The following is an 18663-nucleotide window of genomic DNA, read 5'->3' on the forward strand; positions in this document are numbered from 1 at the left end:
AAAATAAGCTGGATAGTGAGTTGGGTTTTCAGGGTTACCATAATGAATATGCATAAGATAAATTTGCATATATTGGAGAGCCCATTGTATTCAGATTTCATACATATTCATTGTTGTAATCCTGAAAACCTAACTGATTGGAGGGGGGCCTCCAGGATCAGGTAGAGAAGCACTGATCTAAGGACCAGGTTTACTAATGTACATTAACACTAGAATTGCTCATGATTCTCACGCACAAAATGTACAGATACTTTATGCCTCTAAGTGGCTGGACCAGAGACAAAAAATGAAACATATTTTCTATATAAAATGCAAACAGTTCATGACTTACTCATGGTAGCTGGAACTATGTAGTCCCCCCCCCCCCCCCCACCCACCCAAAAAAAAAAAAAAAGAGATTATCAGGGTTAAATTTTTTTTTTTAATGTGTTATTTATTTATTTATTTATTTATTTATTACAGCGGGAGAAGTAATTTGACTTGAGTTTAAGGAATATTTGTTTATTTGTTTAAGTTACTGTTAATGAAACATATATGTTCCTCAGGTGCCAAGGTGCTGCAAAAAGAGAGACGGACACAATGGATACATTTGTGGATTCAGCCTGGTACTATTTGCGATACACTGATCCCCAGAACTCGCAAAGGTAAGATCACGGTTAGGTTTCCCTCCCTCCTTCACGAGACAGCGGAACTTTCTAGTCTACTTTAGTTGTTTATCATAAAGAATATTTATGGGGGTGGGAGTTATGCCTCTTTTGTAAAGAACACTAGTAGTTTTTAAAAATTTTAATTTCTCTTTTGTTGAGACAACCTGATGGCCCGTTAGTGGCATTGGACACTGGAATGTGGGAGACTTAGGTTTGCTCCCTGCTCCTCGGGCCACATGCTCCAGATTTTCTTGGCTGTTGGTCTTGTGGCTTTTTGAGCATAGATACATTTTTTTTGTGTTTTTTAAAGAGGCCTGTTCCCCTTGGCACATCTGTCAAGTAACTGAAACCAAGTCAAGAGAGGCTTCACTCTCAATAGAGAGCTTAGCTTGACTGACCCCACCTGCTTATAATAAAGCTGTGAGTAGAAAAGAGCAGTGATAAGATTTCTTCTGTTGGCTGAAGCAACTCTCTAGGTCTGTCCAGCTCCTGCTTTCAGCCCTTTGCACTACAAAGGGAAATTGGAACTAAAAGGGGAAAAATTCACAGTATTTTCCAAATTCCAAAACTCAAAGCTACAATTTTGAGTAGGTTCTAATTTTTGCAAAACAGTCTCTCCCATACCTGATAAAGAGAATAGTAAACAGAGAAAAATTTTAAGATAGGATACTTATTTTTCTTCACTTATATCCCATATTGAAATGTATATTAGGAGGAGGCAAAGAACATTTTGGTTACAAAAAAGACAAGTGAGGAAAAGTTATAATGGTAACAATTCTGAGGTCTCTTTTAAAAGTAATAAAGAGAAGGCAATTTCTGTTTGTAGGACATAAGAAAAAGCAGAATACTCTTACAAGATAGAAAGGATAAAGAGCAGAGAGAGAGAGAGAGAGAGGAAGGCTCAACTACATGGATAATAATAATAAATGGATTGGCAAATGGAAAAGTAACACAGACCTCCTACAGTCTACCAAAACTCAAAGTAGATGGAAGGCCTCAGGGCTGCCGAGAGACTGAACCGGGCCCCCCCCCCCCCCCCCCCCCCACAACACACACACAATTGTTGCCGCTGTACCCCCCCCCCCCCCCCCCCCCCCAAGATTGCTGCTGCAATCGAAATACCTTGCCAGCAGAAGGCGTCTTCCTCCAGCACTGCTGTTCTGCTGATTGCCTGCCCCTGCGGCTGCTTTTTCTCTCAGGGAATGCTCAGTTTCAAAACCGAGCATGCACGTCTGAGAGCAAAAGCAGCCACTCAGCTGGGCAGAAGAGCAGCACTGGAGGAAGACCTGCAGTGTCTGCTCCTCTGGGTCCTCCCCATCCTCCAAGAGGGGCCCAGCCATGGCGCCTGAGTTTTCTCTCTCCTGCTTCTGTCGGGACGCGATCACTCTGGTCTCGTCAGGAGAGAGAGAGAGACCCCGGCAGGGGAATTTTGCCACCTCCTGCCCCCCCCCCCCCCTTCTCAGCGGCTCTGGCCACAATCGGCAGCATCTGCATTTAGCAAGCAAGCCTCTGTTTGGTGATCAGTCCAACTGTAAAGCCCAGGTCCTTTCCAGCAGCACTTTTCCCCGGTTCCCTGCACTGTGAGGTGGCCATGGAAAGTTAGCACTCGCACGGTGCACATAAGAACCATACCCATCGGGGTCACGTGATGCTAGGCTAGCAGGAGGAAGCCGCAAGAGAGATCTCCGTGGCCCCCGTTTTAAAATCTGACCTCAAGGGCCCTGCAGATTGTTGTAAATTCCGTTTCTGCAGTGAAGACAGCAAGAAAAGTATACCTGCGGAGGAAAGTGCTTGGAAACGTGCTTACCAGAGCCTCTATGGCGACAAAGACCCATCAGAAAGACGGAGCATGGGGACGTGCTGGAGAAGCAAAGATGGCAGAGGGTGGCTCTGCAGAAGCTCCCACAGTAAGCTCAGCATGGGCGGCTGAGATCGCGGCAGAAGTCTCAGCGCTGATAGAGTCTTCGGTCGACCAGAAATTGCAGCGCATCGCAGATAAGTTGGAAAAAATAGATGACACGTTGGGAAGTTTGAGGACTGACCTTTCCGAATACCAGCAATGGCTTTCAGAAGTAGAAGATAAAATCCTACAACATGAGGCCGCATATAAAGAGTTACTTAAAAACTTGGAGCATCTGGAATCTAAAGTAAAAGACCTGGAAAATCGCGCCAGACGCAACAATCTAAGGCTAGTAGGGATCCCAAAATCGATCAGGGAGACAGACTTAAGATGCTTTTTGGAGTTGTGGTTGCCTAAGGCGTTGGGCCTAAAATCAACGGAGGGGCCCATTAAGATTGAAAGAGCACATTGGGTGGGACCGCAACGCCCGAGGAAAACCAGGCCACAAATTGTAATTTTCAAACTATTAAATTATGCACAAAAAATGGAGATCCTGCAAGCAATCAGGTTGGTGGGCACGCTAACTTTATTTATTTGTTGCATTTGTATCCCACATTTTCCCACCTATTTGCAGGCTCAATGTGGCTTACAATGTTCCGTCGTGGCATTCACCATTCCAGATTAAAAGATACAATCAGTATTACATAAAGAACATGGATAACATAATAGAATTAAGCAATCAGATATATAAAGAAAACATTCAGAATATCAGGTAAGTAAGATGCGTTACAGTTCCTATTATGGATCATTGTGGTATGCCTTGTTGAAGAGGTAAGTCTTCAGTGATTTATGAAAGTTGATTAGGTCATAAATTGTTTTCAGGTCAGGTGGCAATGCATTCCACAGCTGCGCGCTGATGTAAGAAAAACTGGACGCATGTGTTAATCTGTATTTTAGTCCTTTACAACTAGGAAACTGAAGATTCAGGAATGTGCATGCTGATCTTTTAGCATTTCTGGGTGGCAAGTCAATAAGGTCTGACATTTAGGCCGGGGCGTCTCCATGAATGATTTTATGACCAGAGTGCAGACCTTTAAATGTAATACGTTCTTTAAGTGGGAGCCAGTGTAGCTTTTCTCTTAAGGGTTTGGCACTTTCGTATTTTGTTTTTCCAAATATGAGTCTGGCTGCAGTGTTTTGGGCTGTTTGAAGTTTTTTGATGATTTGCTCTTTACAGCCACCATAGAGTGTATTGCGGTAGTCTAGATGACTTAGCACTCTTTTAAGTTTCCACATTGAATGGAACATCTTCCTTGTTGTATTCTTCACTTGGCTTTCAAATGTGAGATTTCGATCAATGGTAACTCCAAGAATTTTCAGGGTGTCTGAAACGGGAAGGGAAAAGTTTGGTGTGGTTATAGTGGTGAATTTGCTTGTGTTATGTTGTGATGAGAGTATAAGACATTGTGCTTTTTCTGCATTAAGTTTTAATTGAAATGCATCCGCCCATGAATGCAAGATTTGGAAGCTGTGGTTGATGTCATTAGTGATATCCTTTAAATCATGTTTGAACGGGATGTAAATCGTGACATCATCTGCGTATATGTATGGATTCAGGCCTTGATTGGATAACGATTTGGCCAGGGGTGTCATTAGGTTGAAGAGGGTCGGCGAGAGTGAAGATCCTTGGGGGACTCCGCATTCAGGGATCCATGGAGCTGACGTATTCGAATTAGATTTTACTTGGTATGTTCTTGTGCTTAGGAAGCCTCTAAACCAACTAAGAACGTTATCTCAAACTCCGAAGTACTCAAGGATGTTTAATAATATTTTATGGCTCACCATGTCGAATGCACTGGACATGTAAAATTGTAGTAGAAGTATATTGTTGCCAGATGCAATTGCTTGTTTAAATTGTTTAAACTTATGAAAACGAGCACATTTTATGCTTCCAAGACTTTTCTGCAGCAGTAGTGGCACAATGGAGGGCTTTTTCAAAAACCTGTCAGTTGTTTTATTCAAAGAAAATTCCTTTTGCCTTGTTCTATCCAGCGCGGCTCCGGGTAATGCACAGTAATAAAACTCAGCTTTTCACCTCTCCGGAGCTGGCCGCAAAGTTTGTAGCTCAAATAGTTCCAGAGAAGGCTAACAACGGGAACTCTGATGAAGTATGAGCTGTATTAATGCGGATAAGGTAATGTTCATACTGGATCTCACCTCCAGGAAAAAAGAGCTAAGCATTTTACAGAAGTGGCCAAGTTTAAAGCCTAATTATGGACAACAAGGTCTATCATACAGATAGTAGCATATAGCATTTTTCTTTTGGGGGGGGGGGGGCGGTTCTTCCTCATATGGAGTCTAATGCGGTCAAGATGATAAGGGGAACTTGCTGCCTCCAGAACAGAGACTGGCAAGCACAATACAGAATATGGTGATTTGGAGATATGGGGAGAACAAGAGTCTGAAATACTTTGGAGCCTCCCACGAAGATAGATTTGTAAGTGGATAAAGCAAATATGAGCATGTCAGAATATGCACAGTAGCGCATGGGACAGTACAAACAAAGGCAGCCGGATTATATGGTGAGAAAAGGGGCCTGGGAAGTTGAAAATCTTCTACAAAGTCAACCAGGAAGGTGACAGTGATAGGCCACAGGACGATGGGAGATAAAAATGGCGCATGGAAATCTGCCTACTGTTCCCATAGAGGAGCAGCAGGTGCTCTCCGAAATGAGAATTACTGTAAATCCAGATACTACGCTGATTACAGATGAGGAAGGTTTTGGTTTGGTTTGGGTTTTTTTTTTTTAATCTATTTCTCTCTCTCTCTCTTCTCTCATTGTAATGCGAATGGACCCTTGCAGACAAAGCTGTGAATGTTAATCTGGAAATAGAAAAGGTAGTAGTTGTACTATGTAATGGGGAACCCACTAATTCAGGTGTGCTTTAGGTGGCTCATGTGAAGGGGAGGTAATTTGTATGGACATGTCATGAAGGGAATAGGTACCTTCACACTATAGTAGAGAACATTATTTACAAAAGTCTTATGGAAGAGGTAGCAGTGGGTTCACTAAGATAGGAGTTAGCATGTACAAGATGCAGGGAGAAGTATAAATAATGGATGTAAAAGTTTTTTGTTTGTTTGTTTTTTTAGCATATAGGTGTACACAGCCATGAAACGATGTGACAATTGTAGTTTTATTGCGGCTATGAAAACCAACACGAGTTTATAAATAGTTACGGTTTACATACTTAAGGTTATTTCTACTTAATGGTATTGGAGGTGTGAGAGATTAATAAGTAACAACTGGGTTTGATATTCTATTAACGCAGGGTGCTTGGGGGGGGGGGGTCGGCTCTATTTGGGGCTACCAGTGACTAGATTCTATGATAGAATGGCTCAGGTGAGGCGGAGGGTTTTGAAGGAAGGGGAAGCGGGCCAGACTTATACGGTCTGTGCACTGAAGAGGACAGTACAAATAAAAAAGTAGCACATATGAATTTATCTTCTTGGGCAGACTGGATGGACCGTGCAGGTCTTTTTCTGCCATCATCTACTATGTTACTATCCAGCTTATAATTGAAAAAGAAAAACGCCTATATTGCGACCCAAATCGGGAGATAGATGTTTATCTCACAAAAACGAATAAAGCGGTATAATCGAAAGCCGAATTTGGACGTTTTCAACTGCACTCCGTCGCGGATGCGGACAAAGTTGATGGGGGCGTGTCGAAGGCGTGGTGAAGGCGGAACTGGGGCGTGGTTATCGGGCGATCAGAGATGGGCGCCTTTCGCCGATAATGGAAGAAAAATATGCGTTTTTAGCGAGAATTTAGGGCACTTTTCCTGGACCCTGTTTTTCCACGAATAAGGCCCCAAAAAGTGCCCTAAATGACCAGATGACCACTGGAGGGAATCGGGGATGACCTCCCCTGACTCCCCCAGTGGTCACAAACCCCCTCCCACCACAAAATATGCCGTTTCACAACTTTTTATTTTCACCCTCAAATGTCATACCCACCTCCCTGGCAGCAGTATGTAGGTCACTGGAGCAGTTATTAGGGGGTGCAGTGGACTTCAGGCAGGTGGACCCAGGCCCATCCCCCCCCCCCACCTGTTACACTTGTGCTGGTAAATGGGAGCCCTCCAAACCGCCCCCAAAACCCACTGTACCCACATGTAGGTGCCCCCCTTCACCCCTTAGGGCTATAGTAATGGTGTAGACTTGTGGGCGGTGGGTTTTGAGGGGAATTTGGGGGGCTCAACACACAAGGGAAGGGTGCTATGCACCTGGGAGCTCTTTTACCTTTTTTTTTTGTTTTTGTAAAAGTGCCCCCTAGGGTGCCCGGTTGGTGTCCTGGCATGTGAGGGGGACCAGTGCACTACGACTCCTGGCCCCTCCCACGAACAAATGCCTTGGATTTATTCATTTTTGAGCTGGGCGCTTTCATTTTCCATTATCACTGAAAAACAAAAACGCCCAGCTCACAAATTGTCGAATAAAACATGGACGTCTATTTTTTTCGAAAATACGGTTCGGTCCGCCCCTTCACGGACCCGTTCTCGGAGATAAACGCCCATGGAGATAGACGTTTTCGTTCAATTATGCCCCTCCATATGTTACTATGTATGTAAATCGTGGAGGCTCCGGCGGTGCAGAGATCAGCAGGTGTAATGATTATTTTTCGTCGACGCCTGGATATGCAAGTCAAGTTGATAAAACGTGATCAGGGTGGACATTATGTTTTGGCTGAGGTACAGTTGGAAGGGAATCCTCTCATTTTGTGCAATGTATATGCCCCCAATGTTTTTGATAAACAATTTTTCAGTAAGTTGATTGCTTTATTGGCCCCCTTTCAGGGTGGTAATATTGTATTTGGGGGGGGATTTCAGTATGGTTTATGACCCTCAGATAAGTCCTCAGCAGTATCCCAAAGCTCGTGTCACTATGCCCGAGGATTGCCTTTTTTGTGTAACACCCTAGATTTAGTGGATGTGTGGCGGGTGTTGGATCCTAATGTTAGAGATTACACTCATCTTTCGCATGTACACTCAACACATTCACATATTGATTATTTTTTCCTATCCAAGCTACTCTTTTCACGAATAGCCCAGGCGGAAATTGGCCCTTGTGAAATATCGGACCATGCTTTAATCTGGGTCCAACTAACTGTGGGAAAAGGGATACAACTGAGTGGAGGCTGGAGGCTCCCCTTAGATTTACATTGGGACACCAAGTTCAATTCCTTCCTTCGGGAGAAATGGGAAGAGTATGTAGGCAATAACGAGATGCATCTACATCAGCATGCTCTCTTTTGGGAAATGGCCAAAGTGGTGATAAGAGGGGAAATAATTAGTTACTGTGTTCATGCCCGTAAAATGAGAAATAGAGGAATACTGAGATTGGAGAAGGTAATACAAAGAATTATACATGGGGCAACCTGAACGATAAATACTAGGGAGGCACTTTTGACTGCCCAGAGAGAGTTAAATGAGTTCCTACATCAGAGAGCGAGGAAATCACAATTATACTATCGCTATCAACTTTTTCGGCATGGTAATAAGGCAGGGAGTATGCTAGCCAGGCTAATTAAAGGGAGGAGAGGGACAACCCGCATAATGCAACTCTGAGACACAAGAGGCCATCAGATTCAGAAAGATGCAGATATTGCAGCCCATTTGCAGGATTATTACAAACTATTGTATCAGGAGCCCACAGATGGGATGTCGGATAGTGATCTACGTTTAGATAACCTGACATTACTGACAATTACAGAGGCACAAAGAGAATTTCTGAATGCACCTATCACAGAGGGAGACCTTCAGCTTGCAATGCAACAAAGTAAGCTTCAGAAGACGCTGGGGCCAGACAGTTATGGGGTGGAATTCTACAAATTGCTTTATGAACATATCAAATCTCCTCTGGTGAATCTCTTTAATTCGGTGGTGACGTCGGGGCCCTTCCAGAATCTTTTAAAGTGGCACAAATGGTTGTTTTGTTAAAACCGGGGAGGAGCCCAGAAGATCCAGGGTCTTTCCGCCCCATCTCTCTGCTAAATTGTGATGTTAAATTGTATGCAAAAATGTTGGCAAATAGATTATCACATGTCCTCCCAGATTTGATATACCACCCCCAGGTGGGTTTTGTTAAAGGAAGATCGGTGTCTAAAATTATTTGAGCAATTTTGGCGTCATTGGAGGTGGTGGAACGGTCAAAGGCACAGTCTCTTTTAATTAGTTTTGATGCAGAGAAGGCCTTCAATTGGGTTACCTGGCAATATATGTTTGCCATGCTGAAGAGGGTAGGCATAGAGGGATTTTTTGGTGAGGCGGTAAAAGTGCTATATGCTGACCCAAGAGCATTTGTCTGGGTGAATGGAGAACGATCTGCAGTGTTTCCAATTTGACGAGGCACCACTGCTTTTCATGCTTTCATTAGATCCACTTATCAGAAAAATTAGCTCCCACCCACATATTTTAGGAGTGGCTATGGGGAGCTCCGTTTTAAAAATTTCAGCGTTGGCAGATGATTTGTTGATCCATATTACTAAGCCTCGCACATCTTTGGCGGCAGTTCTGGAGCTTTTTCAAGAATATGGAGATTTTGCGGGATTTAAACTAAATCTTTCCAAGTCGCTAGCACAGCCTCTATGCTGCAGGTAAAGCAGGAATGGGAATCAGGATTTTCACTTAAATGGGCACACAAGTCTTTTAGATATTTAGGCATCCAACTCACAATGAAAGTCTCGTCCCTATATCATTTGAACATCTCACATTTGTTAGAGCACACTGTAGAATGTCTCACCAGATGGAGACCTCTACCACTATCCCTACATGGACAGATACATTTATTTCAAATGATGGAATTCCCAAGATGGCTCTGTGCTCTCCAAACATTACCACTGCGCATTTTTAGAAAAGATTTAACCTTGTTATATAAACATACAGGCAAATTTATCTGGGGGGAGGCAAATCCAGAATGCCCTTTCACTTGATATTGGGGTCGTGGAGGGAGAGAGGCCTGGGGGTCCCTAATTTAAGGCGTTATAATCAAGCCTGTCTGCTTCTGCATCTAGGAGACTGGTTTGTAGACCGACAGTTCTATACTCCAAGGGACCTAGAAAGGGCCTTCTTTCATCCATGTCACTTATATTACTTATTGCAAGCCCCCAGGAAGGAAATCCCAGCAGACATGAATATGAGTATGTTGTTAAGGCCTCTGAGAGAAGTAGAAAGATTTGACTAAGTACTGGGGAATTTCGCAGGTGGTCTCTGATCTATTGCCCAAATGGGGTAACCCAAGCTTTCTTCCGAGCTCAGACAATCTGGTGTTTCGAAGATGGGAGGCTATGGATATTACAAGATTGGAGCATGTCTTGGACGCAAAGGGTGCGTTGTTGTCCCTGGGAGCTTTAGGTATTAAGATCAACTCCAGCAATATGTATGCCTAGATTCAACTGGCCCATTATGTTCGTACGATTGGTAGCGAGTTATTGGGGGCTGTGAATAGCAGACGTATGAGAGCCTTTTTTTTTCATTCTATTCCAGGAGAGCATCTGTCGGTCTCTGGATTATTTTATTTATTTATTTAGTGCATTTTTACCCCACCTTTTCCCACAGGATGCGGGCTCAAAGTGGCTTACATTAGACTGGAATGGCGATCGCCAGACCAGTGGAATACAAATACAATATTTAAACAAATAAGTAAACAAACAAGTAGGCAGAGAAAAGAGAGCAAAAAGAATAGAAATTAAGGAGTCCAAAATTAGGCCTTGACTCGCTGAGATATATTATGGCAGATAATCAGATCTCGATATCCGGCCACTCGAGATCTTCGTCGAAAACAGCTGTACAGCAAGCTGATCCCACCAGCAGGACAGGAAGGCTGATGAAGACCAACGGCTGGAATCGGTGGACCAAGAGGAAACAGGGCCCCTGCAATGTGCAGCACATACCAAACACAAAACAGCCGCAGATGCTGGAAGGACTGTAGGATATATGTGGAATCTTTGAAGAAGGCTTTCCGAGATAGGCTGGTCCTAGGTAGATTCCCGATGCTGAAATGATTCTGGTTTGTGGAACAGCTCTCAGCAAGGCATTCCATAATTGGGTGGAAATGAAGACGAAATCTACCCATTTATCCGTCTACTCCAGCCCCCGAGATGAGTGGACATGTAATCAGTTCACTCTTAGGTGATTATATAAAGCACTAACACTTTTGGCTCCTCTCAAAAATAAGGGATCAATTAGAGATCGGTGGGCTTTGTTCTTGGGATACACGGATCTGACATTAGATTTTGATCAGCTTTCGGCAGCCATCCCAGCTCTACCTGTTAATGCGGACTTATGTACATGTCAGTATCGTATTTTGCACAGAGCATATCTCACGAAGGCTCAATTTTCAATATGGGGGGAGTGGAGGATCCTCTGTGTTCCAAATGTAGAAGTCAAGTGGGGACTTTTTTTTCACTCTCTGGGAATGCCCAATGGTCCAAAAATTTTGGCTGGCTATATTTCATTTTCTGGGAAAGCTGTTGAAGGTGCCAATCCCTTGTCTTACTTGGAGTGCTACTAGATAAATACAGACTTTTTGCTTTGCGGGGTAGAGGTGCTCAACTCTTAGTCAGAAATGCCTGTCCCCTGGGCAAACAACTTATTTTGAGCGTGTGGGTGATCAACCACCAGATTTTTGGCATTGGCGCAATCAGCTACATGAGCTTTTGTTGTTGTAGCGCAGGTTGGTGGGAATGTCCCCCCAAAAGAAGAAACAGTTCTTGGAGATCTGGGACCCATACATCCAATATGTATCGCCTAGGGCACGCAGTTTTATTATGAATTCTCTTTCGGGATGATCCAGGGTGGGGGGGGGGGGGGGGGGTGAGAGGAGGACTTTTTTTTATTTTTTTTGTGGTTGTGAGGGGGGAGGGAGTTAGAACGATCTTTCACCAGTAAAGTTGGGGAGTTTTTCTAGGTGGGACTTAGGGGAGGGGTGGGATAAGGGAGGGGTCAGGGTGGGAAAGAAAATATGTAAAGGTGGATGATGCAAGTATTAGCCTGCACATATTTGAACAAATTGGGCCTGCAATTTGAACTGAATAGGAATTGCTGAAATATTTGTTCTATTCTTTGTTTATATGTTTAATATCCTATATAATAATTCTCACCTCCAACGTTCGGAAGCTGCCTGGCTTCCCATGGTCTGCTAGGTGCTGTAGATCAAGATGACGTCAGGAATCCCACTGAATGGGTGCGCCTCGGGTGACGTCACCAGCCTGACGCTCAACAACAAACCACGACCCAGCCAGCAGCAAACAACGACCCAGGCAAGGGGAGGAGTAGGGAAGCACGCGAAGCATGTTTCCCTACTCCTCCCCCTGCCTAGGCATCGCTCGAAACTGGCTACCAACCTCCCGAACCACCCGCCCTCAAAAAACCGCCGCCGCCTTCCCTCTCCTCTCCAAGAGATTCGGACTGTCGGAGAGGACGAAGAGGGAGGACGGTGAGCGAGCGGCTGCGGCGACTGAACAATGTGGAGGAGCCAGGTGAGGGCTCAGGGCGGCCGTCGGGGTCCAGTGTCGACTCGGAAGAGGGGGGAGGGACAGAGCAGCGGGTCCGACTCCAGCGCAGCCGTCATCCCCGTTCACTCAAAACAAACGAAGCAAACCTATGAGATGCTGCAGGACGTTTAATGCACAGGAGTGGAAGTGAGCAACGCAAGCCCATACGCCGGGCCCCCTCCCTACCCATCTTCAAATCATTGCTCAAAGCCCACCTCTTCAATGTCGCCTTCGGCACCTAATCACTTCATCTCTTCTCAGGAAATCTCATCTACCCCAACTTGGCATTTCGTCTTTTAGATTGTAAGCTCTTCTGAGCAGGGACCGTCCTTATTCGTTAATTTGTACAGCGCTGCGTAACCCTAGTAGCGCTCTAGAAATGTTAAGTAGTAGTAGTAGTAAGTCTACGGTAAGCAAGGAAGCCCATTGGTTAATCTCAGTTTCCACTCCCCTACGCAGCCGTCATTGGTATACACTCAAAACCAAGCAAACCTAAGAGCTGCTGCTTCACATTGGCGTTTTAAAATTGTTGTTCCATCTGAAACAAGTCTAAAGCTGTTTCAACTGGATAGACAGTGCCTTAAAACGTGGAGGACAAAAGGAGGGGGGAGACAGACAGACCCTGCAACTGGGAGGGAGGGAGGGAGGGCCACCCTGCAACTGGGAAAAAGGGAGGGGGGACCCCCCTGCAACTGGGAGACAGACGGTGGGGGGGGACGACCCTGGAACTGGGAGGGAGGGGACGACCCTGGCACATACTCTCATTCTCACACACACACTCGCACCCAGTCTCATTCTCTCTCTGTCACACACACACTGTCACACACACACACTCTCGCACATTCACTATGTCTCACACACAGTCTCTCAAACATACACACTCTGAGGAATACCTTGCTAGCGCCCGTTTCCTTTAAAACAGAAACGGGCCTTTTTTACTAGTATTATCAATAAAAACCGTTGAAACATGAAGAACCATACCCATCACTTGCAGCTACCTTCAGAGCCTCTCCATAACTCAGACCCCCTCCCAGGGTACAAATTCATATATTTATTGTAAATTATTTTATTTGACAATAGGAAAATCATGCAAAACAAGTTAAAACAATCACATTTTCCACTGTCAAGTAAACAAAGAATATATAATCAACCACATATCACAGTTTCTTCCCTCAACCACCCTCCTCCCTCTACCCCCTTATAAAATCTGAAAGAGCACAAATGATAGCCAAGGGCCTTGTTTCTTATAGCCCTTCACTTATCCAATGAGCATAACCCTCCCCCAGAACAAAACTCTATCCCCTCGCCCACCCTCAAAATTGAGTAAGACTAGTGTATCCGTTGAACCCAAAAAGGGAACTACAAATTCATATATTTAATCTTATATTATACTAAAAAAAATTACACCCCTGTCTGTGTGTGGTGGGGAGGTAGCAGAGGGGGCATGCTGGATATGAGTGGGGTGTGAATGAGACAGGGAGAAGGACATGCTGCCTGGGGAGGGTGTGAGTGAGGCAAGAAGAAGTACCCATGTTTTATCATTCCCACCTTAGTAATTCCCGTATCCCTTATTTGTCCTGTTTGTTTGTCCTAATTAGATTGTAAGCTCTGTTGAGCAGGGATTGTCTCTTCATGTCCAGTGTACAGTGCTGTGTATGTCTAGTAGCGCTATAGAAATGATTAGTAGTAGTAAATACTAACACAATGAGGCACACCCAGGCCGAGAACATGGCTGCCTGGTTCCTCCTCATGTCAGGGACAGGGAACATTTTTTTCTGATGGCCTATCAGCAGGAGTAGGAATGTATCCTTCTAGCCTAAGTTTGATTTCCGTGTCCTTGATGCCATTTTGCTTACATTCCTATGCATGCAGGTCAGCATGCACATTGAGTAAAATGTATGTACGTACTTTTGGCAAGTGTTCACCTGCTTCAGGAGATTGAGCTACATCTATTTTATGAATTGTGCAGCTCCTTCCACACAGTATATAAAATACTAACGTGTATTTAAGAAGCTCATTTTTCAAGGCCTCTTCACAGATTACCCAACATATTAAAAAAAAATGTACCCCCTTTCTGAGCACCCCTTGTTGAATCATCTCTTCTTGCTGTATTTCTCTCTTCTAGGCCTTTTGATAAAGCCCTAGCAGATTACTGGATGCCTGTGGACTTGTATGTTGGAGGAAAGGAGCATGCAGTTATGCATTTATATTATGCTAGATTCTTCAGCCATTTTTGCAATAATCAAAATATGGTGAAATACAGGTAAAGAACTTATATTTTTATTCAGTCTGAGACACATTTGGAAGACAGCCTTCACTAAAGACATGTACATCTTGCCTTAAGGGGATCTGGGAGTCATAAGAGCCCAGACATTCAGATCCCTTAGTCAATGCCATATTGGGTTGGGATAAGAGGGGAGGAAGATATATGGGATTTACTTACTTGTAGTGCTCCAGTTACATATCTTCAGGGAAGCTAGAATTTTCATTATGACTGAATCCTAAGATTTGGTTGATCATTAAGGGGAGGGGGAAATATAGAATTTATATTGAAAATGGATGATGGTTTTAATGTACCTGGCCTGTTTGTGGTTTCTCGGTTGTATTTCACTATTGTCAATAAAATGTCTAAACATAGGAGCAGAAAAAAAAAGACAACCAAATCACGTGAATCATATGACTATGTGCTACTTTATAGCTGTGAAATTTGCTTTATAGCTTTCTAGAAAAATGTAAATCTTTCTAGGAATGCATGGGAGTTCCCGCATAGCAGCAGTCCCTCCCACAGCCTGCTTCAGTTTACCTCAATTTGCCATATATACTGAATGTGGCTTCAGATCTTTGACTGAAATTGCTTTTTATATCAGTCTTTTTGGGCCAGTAGCAATGTTTTTATGTTTTAGCTTCTTCCACTTTGCTGTTCCCCTAGTCAGACGTTTTGGCAATTTGAGGTTCTTCACCTTTTTGTTAATCCTGCAATTTTACAGTTACGTGCATTTGTTTCATTGATGCCACACATTACAAGCCCAGTGGATGCTTTTTGGGCTCATTTTCGAAAGTGAAGGACACCCATCTTTCGACATAAATTGGAAGATGGACGTCCTCACAGGGTCGTCCAAATCGGTATAATCGAAAGCTGATTTTGGACGTCCCCAACTGCTGTCTGTCGCAGGGACAGCCAAAGTTCAAGGGGGCGTGTCGGAGGCGTAGCGAAGGTGGGACTCGGGCGTGCCTAACACTTGGACATCCTCAACCCATAATCGAAAGAAACAAGTACGTCCCTGACGAACACTTGGACGACTTTACCTGGTCCTGATTTTCTTACGAACAAGGCATAAAAAGGTGCCCAAAATGACCAGATGACCACCGGAGAGAATCGGGGATGACCTCCCGTTACTCCCCCAGTGGTCACAAACCCCCTCCCACCCTCAAAAAACATCTGTAAAAATATTGATTGCCAGCCTCTATGCCAGCCTCAGATGTCATACTCAGGTCCATCACAGCAGTATGCAGGTCCCTGGAGCAGTTTTAGTGGGTGCAGTGCACTTCAGACAGGCGGACCCAGGCCCATCCCCCCCCTTACCTGTTACATTTGTAGAGGATACAGTGAGCCCTCCAAAACCCACCAGAAACCCACTGTACCAACATCTAAGTGCCCCCCTTCACCCGCAAGGGCTATGGTAGTGGTGTACAGTTGTGGGTAGTGGGTTTTAGGGGGGGTTTGGGGGGCTCAGCACACAAGGTAAGGGAGCTGTGTACCTGGGAGCAATTTCTGAAGTTCACTGCAGTGTCCCCTAGGGTGCCCGGTTGGTGTCCTGGCATGTCAGGGGGACCAGTGCACTACAAATACTGGCTTCTCCCGCCACCAAATGGCTTGCATTTGGTCGTTTCTAAGATGGACGTCCTTGGTTTCAATTATCGCCGAAAATCAGAAACGACCAAGTTTAGGGACGACCAAATTTCAGGATTTGGGCGTCCCTGACAGTATTACCAAAACGAAAGATGGACGTCCATCTTGTTTCGAAAATACAGGTTTACCCGCCCCTGGATGGGGACATTTTGCGAGGACGTCTTCATCAAAACTTGGACGTCCCTTTCGGTTATGCCCGTCCACATTTCCTTAATATCTATTCTAATGAAAGAAGATTTCTACTGTTGATTTTACTGAGGTGATTTTCTTTGCTATATTGGAAAAAATGGCCAATTTTTTCAGGCTCTTCCCCAAGTGTGTGTGAAAGATGTCCATCACCAAACATCACAGCATGAACTTACTAGAATCATAATACACCCTGACCTGAGTAGAAAAGGGGCCAGAAGAAATGTGTTCTTAGCAGAGAGGGGACAAATAGAGAATGTATGTGTCTTCAGAGGTACATCTGTAAACTAGTAAACAGAAGCAATAGGATACAAGAGTTTGAAAGAACTAAGAACTAATTTTCTACCAAAACTGAGGCTGAAAGGAGAGCTGGAAGAACATAGAGAAGACAGTTGGGAGGACAAGATCTCATCTGAGAAGTTAATTCCATCTACCTTGCAAAAGAGGGGATTTTGAATGTGTAGGTTCCCAGGTGACTGGTCTACATAAATATATTTCTTGGACTGGCGTTATATGTTGCAGATTGTGAGGGGTTTACTGAAAATTGAAGACCAAATAACTGGGGCAATGCTTCCAAGCAACTGTTTACACCACTTACATCCTTTAAACAAATATATACTCGATGGATCAACACACTTAGTTTCTCCTTTCTACTACTTCTTCACTTAGATACACTTTTCTTAGTGTAAAGCTAGCTCTCCCCAGAGGGACATCTAATGTTGAGAAGCTTTGCCTTGCTTGTTCTTCTCCAACTGGATTATGTAGCACTTCTCTCTCTCCTTTTTCTGCTTCACAACAGGCACTGATAATAGACAGGTTCCCTGTACCTGTACTCCCTTGAATTGTCCATCAGCTTTCCTAGCTCTCAGCCTGATCCCCACTCCCTGTACTTAGACTGTATTAGTCAAAGATCTTTCTTTTAGTAGGCAAGGAGATGCTGCAGCTAGGAGGTTGCTAGTTAAATTTAGTCTCCTTGCATGGGAGTTAAGGGAATGGCCAGGGACTCTGAGCCAAAATCTTGGTTCCCTTGCACGGTGGTACATTGGCCAAGGATCTGAACCAAAGACAGGAATCGCCCCCTCCGCCTGGGCTGGTTATTTATACCAGCCCTGATTTCTGTCTCCAAGGGATGTATTCTCCCATCTTGTCAGAAAGGAAGACACAGCCCCTGTTCTAGAAACAGTGGGATAAGAAAAAGGTCTGAGGTTGACACCTTTACTCGGGTAGAGCAACTAAAGGTTCCAGCAGTGCTCAAACAAGCAAAAAATTAGCTGTCTGTAAATATAGTAAAACTTAATGGAGAAAATACTACTAGCTGCCAGTATCAAACAACTGTAAAATTAAAAGTGAGAAGTGATTTATTACCCCAGAACTAAATGCATAAACTTAGTAGGAAATTGTATTTGAAACAGTTGATTTTCTTATCCAGACAGATTCCTTTTGGCACATACATGCTGCGGGTATTTCTTAGAAAGGAGCAGTTATTTGGGTTCCCTGCATTTAGAACACTGGACTTTCCGCACTAACCATGTGAAAGTTGTGCTGACCCACGACAGTCAAAATATATTAAAAAGAAGGGCACAACTTCTGTTTGTGAAAAAAAATGTATATAATATATAGATCAATAAATTTCTAAAATCCAAGACAAGCACGCACAAATTTTAGCCTATTAAAAATATATATAACAGGAAGGAATTCCTTGTTCCATAGAGATCAGACAAATACAAATTAGGCTTAAAGACATAAAATTTGATAATACACTATATGTTAATGATACAGAATGCAATATGATCAGGGCACAGGGACAAAAAAGCACCCAATCAGAAATTAAATGCATAAATATTAATAAATAATGGCGTAACATCAAGCATCTAAATATGCAATCTACTATAATAATTTGCTCTGCCACCGTTCTGATGAGGCTACCTGCGATCGTAACCACATCCTGATCTCCTGACGTCACTGGCCCAGGGAGGCGGGAAGCGCGCGACCACAATCTTGAGGAGCAGCTTCAAAACTTTAGCGGACCGGCGGGCAGAGACGTTTCAAAACTTTAGCGGACCACTAAGGTGGGAAGCGTGCAACTACAATCTCGAGCACCAGCTTCAACACTTTATACGTCGCCCCCCCCCTCCAAAATCGACAACCTCCCCTCTGCTACCCTCCCCTCCCCCCTCTTACCGGGGTCCCGGCGGCAGCAGTGAAGGGCGAGCAGGCTCAGCGAGCCTGCTGCCTTCCCTTCTCTTCGCTCTCAGCTCTGATTCAGGTCCCGCCCTTGCGGAAACAGGAAATGAGGCCGGGACCAGAGTCACAGCTGAGAGCAAAGAGACGGGAAGGCAGCAGACTCGCCGAGCCTGCTTGCTCTTCACTGCTGCCGCCAGGACAACGGTAAGAGGGGGGGAGGGGAGGGTAGAAGAGGGGGGTTGCTGATTTTGGAGGGGGGTGACGTGCACGTAGGGGGATGGGCGGGGACAGTCGGGGAGGGGAGGGCTGTGGGTGGAGGTATCGCAAGGACGTGTCTGAG

The 18663-nt window shown here is 44.4% G+C and overlaps 1 protein-coding gene across 1 annotated transcript in view; it reads left to right on the forward strand.

The window, feature by feature from the left end:
• LARS2 (leucyl-tRNA synthetase 2, mitochondrial) overlaps positions 1–18663 on the forward strand; it is a 242795-nt gene that overhangs the window by 121060 nt on the left and 103072 nt on the right. Inside the window, 2 exon segments of the mRNA XM_030203605.1 lie at positions 546–644; positions 14169–14306. Coding sequence (XP_030059465.1) covers positions 546–644; positions 14169–14306 — 237 coding nt within the window.

The sequence above is a fragment of the Microcaecilia unicolor genome, chromosome 1, assembly GCF_901765095.1.
Source record: "Microcaecilia unicolor chromosome 1, aMicUni1.1, whole genome shotgun sequence".
Classification (NCBI taxonomy): domain Eukaryota; kingdom Metazoa; phylum Chordata; class Amphibia; order Gymnophiona; family Siphonopidae; genus Microcaecilia; species Microcaecilia unicolor.